General features: G+C 53.1%; 5 protein-coding genes across 5 annotated transcripts; 2 read left to right on the top strand and 3 right to left on the bottom strand.

The window, feature by feature from the left end:
• Positions 1-1,325: 1,325 nt before the first annotated feature.
• Positions 1,326-2,247, bottom strand: N657DRAFT_691515 (uncharacterized protein). Its single transcript, XM_062797113.1, has one exon. It carries the CDS (start codon positions 2,144-2,146, stop codon positions 1,367-1,369), a length of 780 nt encoding a protein of 259 aa, XP_062645999.1. The 5' UTR covers positions 2,147-2,247; the 3' UTR covers positions 1,326-1,366.
• Positions 2,248-3,997: 1,750 nt separating this feature from the next.
• On the top strand, positions 3,998-4,958 carry N657DRAFT_621458 (uncharacterized protein; the record flags this gene model as incomplete). The annotated part of the gene is made up of 3 exons (XM_062790623.1): positions 3,998-4,321; positions 4,433-4,771; positions 4,823-4,958. Exons 1-3 carry the CDS (start codon positions 4,092-4,094, stop codon positions 4,956-4,958), a joined length of 705 nt encoding a protein of 234 aa, XP_062646000.1. The 5' UTR covers positions 3,998-4,091.
• Positions 4,959-5,048: 90 nt separating this feature from the next.
• N657DRAFT_646912 (ankyrin-repeat-containing protein) lies at positions 5,049-5,876 on the bottom strand. The gene is made up of 2 exons (XM_062793209.1): positions 5,603-5,876; positions 5,049-5,487 (listed from the first exon to the last, which is right to left on the bottom strand). The coding sequence occupies exons 1-2, from the start codon at positions 5,796-5,798 to the stop codon at positions 5,060-5,062; spliced, it is 624 nt and encodes a 207-aa protein (XP_062646001.1). The 5' UTR covers positions 5,799-5,876; the 3' UTR covers positions 5,049-5,059.
• A 3,153-nt stretch (positions 5,877-9,029) lies between these two features.
• Positions 9,030-10,219, top strand: N657DRAFT_495381 (uncharacterized protein). The gene has a single exon (XM_062787653.1). The coding sequence runs from the start codon at positions 9,275-9,277 to the stop codon at positions 9,908-9,910; it is 636 nt and encodes a 211-aa protein (XP_062646002.1). The 5' UTR covers positions 9,030-9,274; the 3' UTR covers positions 9,911-10,219.
• A 1,125-nt stretch (positions 10,220-11,344) lies between these two features.
• N657DRAFT_682032 (DNA topoisomerase IV, alpha subunit) lies at positions 11,345-13,030 on the bottom strand (the record flags this gene model as incomplete). Its single annotated transcript, XM_062796448.1, has 8 exons — positions 11,345-11,616; positions 11,675-11,987; positions 12,062-12,139; positions 12,195-12,275; positions 12,328-12,417; positions 12,479-12,587; positions 12,668-12,734; positions 12,805-13,030. The coding sequence occupies 8 exons, from the start codon at positions 13,028-13,030 to the stop codon at positions 11,345-11,347; spliced, it is 1,236 nt and encodes a 411-aa protein (XP_062646003.1).
• Positions 13,031-13,369: the final 339 nt, after the last annotated feature.

Consider the following 13,369-nt stretch of genomic DNA (forward strand, 5'->3'; position numbering starts at 1 on the left):
TCTGGAGAGGATGCGGCAGAATTTTGACAGTGAAAGACCCTGCTTAACAGGAAATTTTGAGCCAATAGGAGCTTCCGCATTGCCCTGCCCGGATAACGCCCTGCCCGTGTCTCAATTGTGCCCTGCCCGTATATCAATTGCCTGAAAAAAAGCGGAAGGCGATGTTATTTGTCTGCAATACTCTTAGGTATGTCTTGCGATGAGCATCGCGTGATAAGTTTTTCTTCAGCTGCTCCTCTGTATCTAGAACTTGTGATTAAGCTAGTGACAAGACGAAGCGCAACCACTGTCACGAGGCGGACGGCCATTTTTGCCTGTTTCTCTTGCTTATAGCTTCAGGTATGCAGTGACACTGTGCTATGTAGATTGTGCGGTACTGTACATTTGATGGTGTGAACATGCACGGTGTAAGCGCCAAGAGGCCCAAAAACAGGCCCTCGGACAGTTGAAGACAGAGTAAAAAGCCGAAGCCGTTTTCGCTAGTGACTGTATATGATGACGGCACCATAACCTTCACTTTCTCTGAAGGCGACGGAGACGAGGACTCATCACGGCCGATGCCGTACTTGGCTGGCCGGTGTTGGCACTCGACAATCCCGGCCGTCCGCGGCATCCACTCCGAATTATGTACATACTGTAACTTGTGATCCATCATCCACCCGTCCCAGAGACGCTTGCGTCGTCGTGTACCGTCGGATGCCTTACCTTATCCGAGCTAATGTCTCCTCTTGCCATCCCCATACCTTCACCTTTCTTACAGGTACTTACCCCCTTTCCCTCCCACTGATGCCAACGGGCGAAATCGGCACACCCACACTCAACGCTGTCCCTCACCCTGGGCCAGCTAGATGTCGCGACCAACAAACAACTCTTCACGCCATCTCATCATCTTCGGTCAAATTCCCCCTATCAGAGCCATTCCGCTTTGTCTGTCTTTCTAGACAATGTAAACGCCCCGCCTGTTCAGGAGTTCGATGAGTGAGGGCTAAGCTCAGATTTTGAGCCAAGCCTTCTGTTCACGGCTTGAGCCAGGTGATTCGACTTCCTGAACAGGTTATATTATAGCTGGCTGTCGCCGACAGAGGAGGAGACGCAGATTAACAAATAATTAAGCATTAGCTAACAAAAGGCCAACTGACCCAAGTCATCCTAGCCAGCCCAAGCCATTTATTCGAAGACCTAAGAAGGGCGAATTCGAAACAGAAAATCCAGCAGTGTGCAAGGTCAAGTAGGGTATCATCTCCGTCAAATCTCTCAGTCCAACCCAGATCTAATTCCTGTAAAACGCCAAAAGAGAGTCGCATACCGACCACATCCCAATATTCCCACAGCAGCTGGCCCAGTATAGAACGAGCTTTACACCTCACTAGCCCATCGGCGACGATGCGAACGAGTCCACATAGGTGCTTGACCCATCCGATAAGCCGGGACAGACAGGCGATGACGCAGGCCATGACGCCTGCTGTCCGTTGGTCCGAGGCTGCGACATGTCGGTCGACACTTGGCCGCCGGTCATCCTGCGCACGGGAACCGGCTGTCCCTCGGCCCTGGCCCGCAGCGCTTGCCAGAGCGCGTCGTCGAGGCACTGGCCCGCCGGCGGGGTTCGTGCGGCGGCGGCGGGTGTCATCTTGGTCCGGTTCGCCGACGCCTTGGCGCTGGTCTGCGTCGGCCTGAACCCCGTCGCGGTGCTTGGACGTCGAGCGTCCTTCTTCCGGACGCTGGCGCTCGTGGGCTGCATGTAGCGCGGTCCCGAGGACATGCGGGACGCGTTGCCGTTGCAAGGGCTCGGTAGTTGGGGTTTCCGTTCTCCGTCGTGTCTCCTGATGGCTGGCGGCATGTTCTTGTTTGCTTTCTCAGTGCCGTTCTCGGTCTCGTGGCGGCATGCGACTTGTCGAAATTTGGAGGCCCTAGTGGGCCTCATAAATGGCTTTTCGGGCAAGGTCGAAGGAGTTCTTCCCCGGACGGTATGGTCGCTCGATGGACGAGAACCCGGCGTGGCCGTGAGCAGTGCGATTTCCCTCCGGAGTTCGGCGTTCTCTTTCTTCAGGTCGTCATTCTCCTTCTGGAGCTTGTCGCGGCTGAGGGTCGCGCCCAGGTCTACCACCTCGTCATAGCGTATTGTGTATGTTGATACGCTGGTAGCCATCTTGAAAGTCGACTATTAGTGCCTAGGTAGGTGGGTATTGACGCGCGCTTTGTCAGTTAGGGATGATGCTGCAGGCGAGTAACTGGTAGAATGATGACGGCACGAAGGAGAAGAGGAACACGGGAAAAGGGAGATGTAGTTTGGATATATACTGTAAACTCATGGACGCGGACTCCTCATGTGCTTGTGCGAGGTTCATAGCGGCAATTGTCAATGGTCGTGCCGTGGCACAGCCTGCTTTTGAGAATTGTCGCAGGATTGCGTGCAGTGCGGTAATGGCCATGGCTGATGACAAGCTGACTACGGCGATATGTGAACACTATTACCCTTCTCGGGCGTCAGTTCATTCTTCAACGCATCTAGAGGTAGCGCACTACCTGGTAGACACCCGTAATAGGTAAGCAACCAGGCAAGCCGCTATTCTGACGATGATGACAGACCAGGCTGATTCGATCAAGAGGTCCGTGAGAAAATCCATCAGCGGTGTTTGCGGAAGCTATGCGCCGCTGAAGCTCGATTCATAGGTACTGTAGATGATAGAGCAGCCCAGATGATTCAACAAGGGAACGTCTACACCTCGCACCGCCATAGCTATATAGTGCGCCGCTATATCTGATAAGGCAAAGCTCCCGCACGACCCTGCAGCAGTACATGGCGAATTTCCTGACAGCTGCCTGCCAAGCTGTCGCTGTTAAAATCAACAGCTCTTCATCAACGAGCTTGAACGTGAGCGGCTGGATTCCACTGCTTTTGTGATGTTCTTCAAGTTACTGAGTATGACTTTACACAATCACGGCCCATCGGAGCGCTCTTTACGCTGCAGGCAGCCGACAGCTACTGCAGGGCAGCATCATCCTTGAGCCTTGAGGGCAGCAGCATCGGCGGCGGCATGCGCGGCATCGTGACCGCCTTCGAAGTTGGGATCCAGAGCATCCAATCCATCAATGAAGCGGGCTCGCCCGTGGTGCCGCTGTGCCCAGCTTCGTATGAACCATCCCCAACCTGTTCCAGCCGCTTGCGGCGACAATTTTGTCGCTTCCATTCTACTTGGGAATCGAGTCATCAGCTTCAGGATCGGAATCAAGGGCAGGAATTATACTTGACGGGCTTGGCAACAGCAGGTTGTTGAAAGAGATCATGAACTAGCCGACCAGTGCTAGAATATCTTGGCGGTTGGTGGTTGGTGTGAAGGATTGGAAGGAGGGTGCCCCCGGGCGTGGCAGCTGGCAGACATTCACAGTGTACTGCTACAGGGTGGTGAGAAAGCTTTGCCGCAGGCATAGCGGTGCGCTATATAGCTATTGCGGTGTGCGAATTAGACGTTCCCTTCAACAATGGCTGCGCGGCGCGCGCGACGGATGAGCCGTCACCAGAGCTGATGAACGTATAAGCCAACCATAAAGCAACTGACAACGCTTGTCAACGTTGCAAGTCGTGCTTGCGAGCTTGTTCTTGTTGGTTGAAGATGTGTTCTTGTTTTGCGCGGTGGCCTGTGGGCAATGTCAGCATGCTGATGATGAAATCTGCATGATTGGCATGATTGTTGATTCAAGCAGGCTTGAGAAGGGGGTTACGGGACTAGGGTTAGGGGTACGTATAGAATCCCGCCCAATTTGCAAGCATCTAATCAAATCATTGGACCTAGATCGCTTCAGTCTTTACAGATCAAACAAGACTGGCCTGCATTTGCTTTGATTGGCTTGAAAAACAACTGAGGTGGTCATGGCTTGAAAGTTGGGATAACTTGAGATGATCCGAGGCTAAACGACAAGGCTCACACCCCTAACCCTGATACCTTTCATGCCTCGACGAGTCAATGCTAATCAGAGCGCCTTTCACGTTGGTTGAGTTCCAGGTTATCATCGCGACTTTTCCCCAGCGGTCATCTCAGCCACCTTGAGTCCCTTATAAAGGATTTGCCATCAACCTCCAACTCAAGTCAAACATGGTCAATGCGAACGACGTTCGACAGGGACCCGTCGATTCCCTCATCAGCAAAGCCCATGGCAGAAATTACTGGGAGGGAGTGGATGCAACAGTCAACGGAATGCTTGGGGGCATCCCGCACGTCACGAGGGTCGACCTCCGGGGCTCCCGCAACTTCCTAGCCAAGCTGGGCATTGGATCCAAGCCCGGACAACGCGTTGTAGGGAACGCGCTGGAAGGTGGGGCCGGGTGAGTCTCAGATTCCGTCTGCAGTTGATGAAGACTGGAACTCTGGGATGGCTGGGGCAAGGCCCGAAGTGTGCATCGATCAACGTCACGTCTCTGACACAACACTCATAGCATCGGACGAGTCACCGAAGGTCTCCTTCTCGACGGCATCGCCGAGGAGGTCGACATCATAGAGCCCATCGCCAAGTTCACCGCCAGCCTAGAAGGCAAGCCCGGCGTGAGAAGCATCTTGAACATGGGCCTCGAGGACTGGCAGCCTGAGGACGGCGTGCGGTACGATCTGATCTGGATACAGTGGTGTGTCGGCCACTTGACCGACGCGCAGCTTGTCTCGTTTCTCGAGAGGTGCAGAACGGCTTTGAACCCCGACGGCGGGTGGATTGTGGTCAAGGAAAACAACAGCACAGGTAGTGAGGATGAGTTTGACGATGTCGACAGCTCTGTCACACGGTGCGCAGATACCTGTCTTCCCTGAACCAGCAGTGGCTGACCACTTTGCAGAGCAGACCACTCCCTTCGACGCATCTTTGAGGAAGCCGGCCTGCGTCTCATGCAGGCTCAGATCCAAAGAGGCTTCCACGCGAGCGGGGTGTCGCTCTTGCCCGTCCGGATGTATGCATTGAAGCCAGCCCAGTGATGTACGCTTGACGGCTTGAGTAATGGAGTCTCGAAGGTCGACAGACGTGAGCTGTTACGAGGCTTATCATTTGTTATTTTTTTTTATTTGGCCGTCAACCTTCATGATGAACATCCCTCGTTCTGCTTCTCCTTCTTCTTCCCCTTCCCCTTCTCATCACACGCCTCCTCCTCCTCCTCGCCCTTTTCATCTATCTGTACCCCTTCAACCGCCCCATTCAACCCCTCTCCTTCTTCTTGTTTCACTCCCAGGGCATTCTCCTCCTCCAGCCCGCCGCTCTGCGCCAGGAAATAGTCGACCACGTCAAACTTGTCGCCAAAGCTCGCCAGGTCCAGCGGCACGTAGTTCTTGTCATTGGCCAGCGCCACCGACGCGCCGTGCTCGACCAGCAGCGTCACAACCGGCAAATGACCGCCCAGAGCCGCCCAGTGTAGGCCCGTGTTGCCGTACTCGTTGGGCGCGTCGAGGAAGGCCTGCTCTTCTTCCTTGGGGCGGGATGCGAAGTGTGAAATTAGGAGGGCAACGGTTTCTGATGTGCGGGTTTGTGAGTGATGAATACCTTGATTATCTAATGCTGTCGGCTGTTGATGTGGAGTTGACATGAAGCATCTTCACTGAAAGCTCGTGAAGAATGTGATGCTCACCAGTGTGGCCATTTCCTGTCGCCATGTGCAGGCACGTTGACTTGCCCTCGTCCTTTGCGGTTATGAGGATTTCGGCCGGTGACGCATTTTCCCTCTCAGCCAGCGAGGATAGCAGAGACGTCAGTTCATCGTTATCGCCAGTGCGAGCTGCATACAGCAGGTCATCTATCTCGTCTTCGCGTAATTGAGGCGTCATTTTGATCGTCTGGCTATCCACTTGTCAAAGTCCGTACTGTCGTGGAATGGCTGTGATGAGTGGGCTGTGAGTGAGCTCTTCCCTGAAATCGATGAATTAACATCGTGCCAAATTTTTTCAGTCGTTTCGGCATGTACAGTGCGGGTTTAGGTCCTGGAGTTCCACACTGTATCCCCCGAAACCACAACGGTTATGGAAACAACATCCCCTTCTTACGAGTCAGCAGTGAGCGATGACGACTCGTCAACCGAGCACAAGAGGTTAGTAGTATTGATTCAGGTACCAATTTAGGTGCCTCCTACTATTGGGGCCCTTTTTAAGTCATTGTGGGATATCCCACTTGCAGACTTGGGATCGCTGTCGTTCTTAGTAGGAAGCTGAGCCTAGTGTTGTTCGGTAGCCAAGGCAAAAGGCGCAAACCTTCAATGACTACCTACTACGGACGTATCCGACAAAAATTATGTTTTCATAAGTTTGAGGTTAGGGTTCAGGAAAACGAACAACTGGAGATCTTACTATGCGCGATTTCTCTGTGCTCCAAAGTCCAGACAGCCGGTCGATTAAGTTACCTCGTTGAAATTGATAAATCAAGGTAAGGAGGCAACTAAGTCTAGAAACAAATGGGAGCAAGGGCGTGGCCTGGGCAATTTGATGACTCTTCGCTGGACAACCTCTGCCGCTTGCCTGAGTTTGTTTGATGTGCTTTAGATAAAGGTGGTTTGGTATGATATCCTGAGTCTTTTGACTGATTGCCTTCATAATACAAATACCGATCGCGGAGTCAGCGGGCAACAATGCAGTGACACCTGAATAAGTTCCTAGGCGGAAGAAGAGTTGATATTTGACTGACACATTCAGTCTGTGCTAGAAGTACCTAAGTTGAGTATAAATCCGCTTCAGCTTGCCGGCGTGACGGCGTCCTCCGGGTCTGGGTGGTAATTCATCATTACCACAGTGTAACTGTCCGTGGCTGAGCAGTTTATAGAAAGTGTTCAATATCCCAATCTCAATATACTGACTTGACGAACCTGTAAGGCAGATACGGTGAATGTCTTGTATGTACTACGGAACTACATACCCTAACGGAGGTAGTTATCAGTAGGAATACTCAAAAGGTATCATTCAACAGATTTACAAGTCGCTCAGCTATACCGATGATGACAGGTCCAGCCGCACATTACAAGCTACCTGGTATCTCAGAACGTGAACTCGACGCGCTCACTGCGGGTTGCGTCACCGTTGGAACCATGTCATTTCTGGATTCTCCCTGGCTGCCGACGGAGGAATCGGATCTTGCTGAGTCGCATACTCGATATCTCTTTGAACTCGATGGTAATCTGATCACGTTTCTTGCTTCCCCGAAGTGTCTTGGACAACAAATCTCTCGGAATATCAAATGAAAGCACTTATATGTCACCATGAAGGCCCAAGCTTCGGCACATGTCGCAGAGTTCTCCAGGCGCAGCGTGTACCGCTTAATACCAGACTAACTTGCGGCCGATCCATCGAAACGAACTTGATTTGTTGCAATAATTCGACAGTCTTGTGGTTAAGTTGCAGAGAGAATTTTCACCTCACAACAAGAGCACTCGTGCCTTCACACCATTTCTTCTCTTCTCTGGATCGAACTTGATTCAGCCTAATGTTAAAGGCCAGACCGCTCAACCGACCAGGACCAGATATCCCCAGCACAAGTTCGATGGTTTTAGACTCCTCGTAACTTCCCAGAACTTCAGGTTTCCTGCTAGCTTGCCGAAATGCCGAAGCTAGTTAACTCGGCCGCGTACCGCGTGGCTCATTTGGAATAAGAATATGAGAACTTGAAGAGGAGGCTCATGGCCGTCACCGCCGAGCGCGACGGGCGCAAAGCCGCCGCCCTCAGTTCAATGGTCCGAGGGCCAAGGGCACTACGCTCTGCCACTCGACCCATCGCTCCTACAGCCCGCCTTCGCCACCTGCCTCCGTCGCCTGCGACAAAAGAATATATGAAGAGCACCAAGACATCCAGATCCCGTCAGTCCACCGGGACTCACATGCAAGCATTGCGAAGTACCGACGCCTTAGTCGAACGAGACCACATGGATCTGCCCAACTTTCACACCACAGTTGACAGGGTGCGTTTACCGGCACCACGACGGCAGGCTCGTCCGCGACAACAGCCTGACGCCATCTTCTGCCTACGACAGACCGTCATATATGCAATCCACCCGCACATCTGAGCACAAGACCGACTGGCCGATCGAAGCGCAGCAGCGGGTATTGGACTGAAAGGAGCATCAAGGCAAACCGTTTTGAACGCGGAGCTGCTGAGCGAGCGCGGATGGAAAATCCACACTGCTAGACTCGGTGCCCATCACATGACCCACGGATCCTACGTCCCCAGACAGCGGCACCGGTATCTTCTCCCGCGCTAATTGGATCGACGACAAGCCTGCCCTTGCCAACTGCTTTGTGGACGTCCCAGCGGTTTTCAAATTTGCTCGGCTGCCCTCAACCTCGGCATCGAGTCCCTTTGGTCCTATGCCTAGAACACCGCCCGATCTATTGCAAAAAATCTCTCGCCTCAAGGGCCCAGCATGGTTGCGGCCAGCCGGAAAGAACTTTTCGACGCATCAAGCCACTGGTCTTTGCGCGCGAGATAGGAATTGCACATGAATGGCTGGAAGACTTTGCCCGGCTGCGCAACTTTGTCGCGCACCCCAGCGGGCATATCACTGCTTTGTGGGAGTATGGTGGCCGGGCTTGGTAAGCGGAGAGGCTGATGGACGTCCTGGGGGATGAGAGCAGGCTTCAGAAGCTCTGGGATGCCCGCATTAAGTTACGAGTCAATGCTTCAAGGATCCTTGCTGAGTTTCAGGAGCGCGAGACCGTCGCCGAGCAGCGCGGGCATATCTTAAGGAGGGCGTTGTTTGGGAGGCCGGACACATCATCTTGTTTAAGCGCTTATTTAGATATGGTGAAGATTGGAGGCGAGACTCGGAGGAACGTTTCCCCCGTGGTGTGCCGCATTGTTGAGAGATGGGCGCAGATGAACGCCCGGCCTTGAGACAGTCACACAGAAAATAAGACCGAGATAATTCGAAATAGGACTTCGTTGAAGACCAAAGAGACTTATATGCAACATAGAATATAATCTTGACACATCAAATTCTCCAGATCACTGGGCTTTTGGGAATCTAAGCTAATCAACTTGGCTGCATACCGTGCCTCAGCTGTAACAACTGAAGAAAACGCCGAGTTAGCAAGTGAACTTGCCTAGGTCTCCGCCGGGCGTGACTTGCTGAGAGCTGGTTGCCAGCGCCCACAACCGCCGGCTGACTTTAAGCGCTATCGATTCCCTCACTGCTTCTACCAAAGGAAACCACTCGCCAAGCCGTCGCGCCGTCACTTCAAGCTTGCAAGGGCTAATTATATGAAGACCACCGAAGCGTCTGAAGCCCGTTAAGCGCAGAGCCCAACCCAGTCCAAGACATTTCATGATCGTGGCCATGGCCACGCCAACATATCCTTCTTTTACACAATGTAGGCAACATTCCCGGCCGTTATCGCGACGGCATGCTTGTCCACTCAAATACCAGTCCAGTTGGTCCAGCTGGCAACCGCCGTACATGCGGGGTACCATCTCATCGAATTCAGGCTTTGGCAGGGCAGAACTAAAGCTCAAAGCCAAGTTCGCGACTGGGAGGATAGAAGGCGGGAACAAAGGCGCCAAGCTGCCGAACCTCGTGCAAGCGCCTGCAAGAGGAGGAGAGCCTCGAGGAGGAAGAGCTGTACCAACGCCGGCCAACACCAACTCCAGAGGATCCGACTTGACACATCAACTGACCAACCTCGACCCATTGTCGCACCCGAACTTGAACCGGATTCAGAGAGGAAAGGGCACTCTCAAACAATATTCACGATGTGCCAGCCGCCTACGAGTTTGCGAAGTTGTCGAAAGAATCACTCTAGGAATGTACCGAGCTGCGGCATCCCGCCCACTGCCACCGTCTGTCGCAGAATGGACCGACTATGATGGCGGCGGTATGGTCGTCACTGTGCCGCCCACACGGCTGAGATCTTCAGAAACGCCGCCACACATTCCTTGGCCACTGTTCAGTCTACCTTTTTGAGGTATAGCCAAATCCCCAAAATACACGTGATCGGCCGCACATGGCAACTCGATGTATTCTTCCAGCGAAACGCGATCGGTACTAGTAGCAGCAGTGAGGTCGATCATGTCCTAGCAAATAAGTGAAAATATCAATTTGTCTGAACCTGTATGTGTCTGTGGCCTCGAACTGTCCAGATCATCATCGCAGGCTGGGCGACGTCCGCCACAATCTGCCTTACTGGAATATCCGGGGCGACGGCCATGACAACACTTGATTCGTCGACTAGGAGAAAGGCCCTTGTGTCATCGATGACAGCAAAGCCGGCTCCGCGTAAGACCTGCCCATCGACCGAAGTGTAACTCGGGTCCTCGGCATAGCATGTGATTCCGCAACCACTGCCACCTTAACCGGCCGTTACGTAGCTGCTGGCCAAGAGATCTCGTAGAGTCAGGGCTAAAACGTGCTGAGCCATGGGAGGCTTAGCGGCGTCTTGGCCCGCCCAGGTCATCGTGTTGCACCCGAGCGCGACAACTTTATTGATGCCAAGTGAGACGGTCACCGAAGTGAGAGTAGACTTGGGCTGTGCAAAATGCTCGCTATCTCTCATGGCTCGCCTTGCCTTTTCAAACCAGGACTTCACAGTGGCGTAGTCTGCGGGGGGCCAGAGTCCACAAGTCTGTTGGTTTGTCTATCCTGTACTTCTGTTGAATGGCCCACCTTGACTAGTAGTAGGCACGGCACACCGAGTAGAAGTTTGGATCCTTGTCGTCGAGTAGCCCCCTCTATGGAGCGGTACAGGAGTCTTGGTTTCGTGCTGGTGTGAATTAGAAACCCAGAACAGAGGTCAGGAAGGGGAGGGGTAGTATTTATTACATGATACAAATGTGGTCGTCGCCAGATCCATCACAGAATTCTTTCCCAGTCTCGATAGGGAAGAAGACGGGGAGCCCGTCCAGGCCAGTCACAGAAACCTTTTGATCAGGAGCGGTATTGCTCTCGGTTTGCCGTACCACGTCTCGAAATACGATTTTTGTCAAGAACAGTGCCCCAGCGTCGTACTTGGCCTGGATCCGCCGATGCGTGGCCATCAGCTTCTCGCGTTTCTCCTCGAGGGTCATCGGATAATCTGGGAAATTGACGTTAGCCACAAAGATATACACACATCGTTGTCATCAGATGCTTGAGGCGAAGGCATAGCTCGAAATGGCCTAGAAGGGACAGTTGTTAGATCGAGGTCTAATATGTCGGTACGGGTTTCTGGAGATATGATGTTTCGCAAGACGAAGCGCGGTTTTGTCCTGTGGTAATGGGATTGGAGAAAATGGCAAACGAGAGAGTTCAACTGTTGATAACGATTGGGTGTACGGATCCGTATGGTTGGGTCAATCGCGAATCGACGGGGTGCATGCAGGCTGCAGTGGCTGGAAGACTCGTCTTCTAAAATTGCAGATGCTACATGCTTAGTTTTCCATCCAGCCAGTCAGCAATGTCGCCGTAGTTGTCCACGGCCTGTATCTCGGCCTTGATGTTGAGCATCAGCATCCGCTGCAATTCCCGCAGCTGATCAACCCCGTCCATGTCCAGAAGTTCTGTGCAAGCGATCTCTCCCATGATATCGACAGCTTTCTTCCGGTCACGCTGCGTCAGTGGTAACATTGAATCGCATGTTCCTTCTATCCTGCTGGTCCTTGCCCTCTTCGCCGGTCTCTCGTTCTGCGAACACCCTGTACGCCAACTTCAGTAAAGATGAAGCGATTGTAAACTGTTTAGGGAACGTCATACCGTCAAAGGAGTAGGCCACAGAGTCCTGATTGGCAGGGTCTTGGCAGCTCTGACCCTGGGATGCTTCGTATGCTTCCTGGCGGCCGGGAAAGGCGTTGGTCACGATGTCATCGCTGCGTATGCCGAGCCATCGAAGCCGTGGAGCCGTAGCGTTCTCCTCGTGAACTAGCCGTTGGCTGCCATACTTGTAGGTTCGCATGATTGCAACGCCGTGGGGATCGAAGTCCACCAGGGCAAATAACTCCAGCTGGGGCCGGACGGTATGTAGGATGGAGAGGAAGCGTCTGGTGGCCAAGTCTGGAAAGCCTTTTGCCTGAGAATCATCACGTCAGTCAATTCCACGCGGGAGTCTCCGACCGCGAGAGCTCCAACAGTACCGCCACATACCGTCATAAGGATGCCATGTCCTGCCCGAGAAGTTTTGCAGTATTGTGACGCGGCCAGCGTCCGGAACGTCGCCTTGAGCTGTGAGCGAATGTGTATCCTGCAGTAGGCATATGTCGGGCCGAGGCATCCGTACCTCTTTCTCAATGACCAACAACCATCGCGTACTACGGAAGTTGATCTTGTGTATTGAAGTGGTAAATGGCAGCAGCATCCCCTATTGCCAATGGTCAACGGTTTCGCCGCAGTGGGGGTTTAAGAATACCCACGGTATCGCCAGGGATGTCGCAGCTGTGACTGGAACCATCACGGAGAATCAAATCAATTGGTCCGGAAATGAGGCCTTTCGCGGCAGCAACCTTGGCATCATCAGTCGGGCGGATCAAGTCGGCGACGCCAGGTAGAGATGCAAGAACTTACAATGTTGAGATCTTCCCGACCGACCCCAAGGGATAAGGCAAGGTTATCCACCATGTCGTCAACAACACTCTGTGACTTGAACAGGTCCGGATTCTGGTAGTAGATGTTCCTGGGGCAAAGCTGTCAGCCGCATGACGGGCGTCACCCTCTTGCCAGATCTGTAACAGAGAAGCGCTAGTTGATTCTCACCGTTTCGTCACGAAAGATCCAGAGAGGAGCGCTTCGTGGGACATTTCGATGATGCGGAAAAGAGCTTCTGGTACAACACCCGGGTTGTGAGCCCAAGGCACTTGGAACCCGAATGCCTCTTACTCCGCCGCTCGTACCAAACTTCTTGGCCTCCTGAACTGTCCGTCCAGGAAATCTCACCACATCAGCCTGGCGGTCATCACTTTGTGAGGCTGCCGCGTTGGTTCCGTTTTGCGATGAGCGGGGTGTCTTGTACGGAATGACGAGCTCATTCCCGCTGCTGACTGCATCCACGATGGACTCGAGCAGGTTTTCGATCCGAGAGAGGGCTCCCCTTTGAGTAACGCAAGGGACCTGTATCATATTGTGTTCGAGTGCAAGCGTGTCTGGTGATGGCTGCGCGGTAATGTACTCGAGGTTCCGCGGCGCGTTCAGGAGGTACTGTTCAGCCCCTGAACTTTGAAAACATACTTCCGTATCCGGTAAAGCCATAAGAGTGAAAGTGGTGGTAGGGTAGAGTGTCGGGTCCTTCGTGCTGAGACTTTCTGAGATCAGAATGTCAAAATGGAATATTTGCGTGCTGTGGCCCTGGAAGGCGTTGATGCCCCGCAGATTGCCCCGCCGAATTGGAACATCTCGCTCGCGATCGTTCCTTCCGTCTCACGCTCTTGTCGAAGCATACGAACGACCGAAAGACTCCCC

The sequence above is a fragment of the Parathielavia appendiculata genome (genome assembly GCF_033297405.1).
Source record: "Parathielavia appendiculata strain CBS 731.68 unplaced genomic scaffold N657scaffold_9, whole genome shotgun sequence".
In the NCBI taxonomy this organism is placed as follows: Eukaryota; Fungi; Ascomycota; class Sordariomycetes; order Sordariales; family Chaetomiaceae; genus Parathielavia; species Parathielavia appendiculata.

Excerpts from the sequence above, each read along its gene's own strand:
- N657DRAFT_646912 (XM_062793209.1), bottom strand. The coding sequence starts at position 5,798 with ATGACGCCTCAATTACGCGAAGACGAGATAGATGACCTGCTGTATGCA. Across the intron at positions 5,488-5,602 it reads GACAGGAAATGGCCACACTG|AAACCGTTGCCCTCCTAATT; the intron begins GTGAGCATCACA and ends CCCGCACATCAG.
- N657DRAFT_691515 (XM_062797113.1), bottom strand. The coding sequence starts at position 2,146 with ATGGCTACCAGCGTATCAACATACACAATACGCTATGACGAGGTGGTA.
- N657DRAFT_495381 (XM_062787653.1), top strand. The coding sequence starts at position 9,275 with ATGATCGTGGCCATGGCCACGCCAACATATCCTTCTTTTACACAATGT.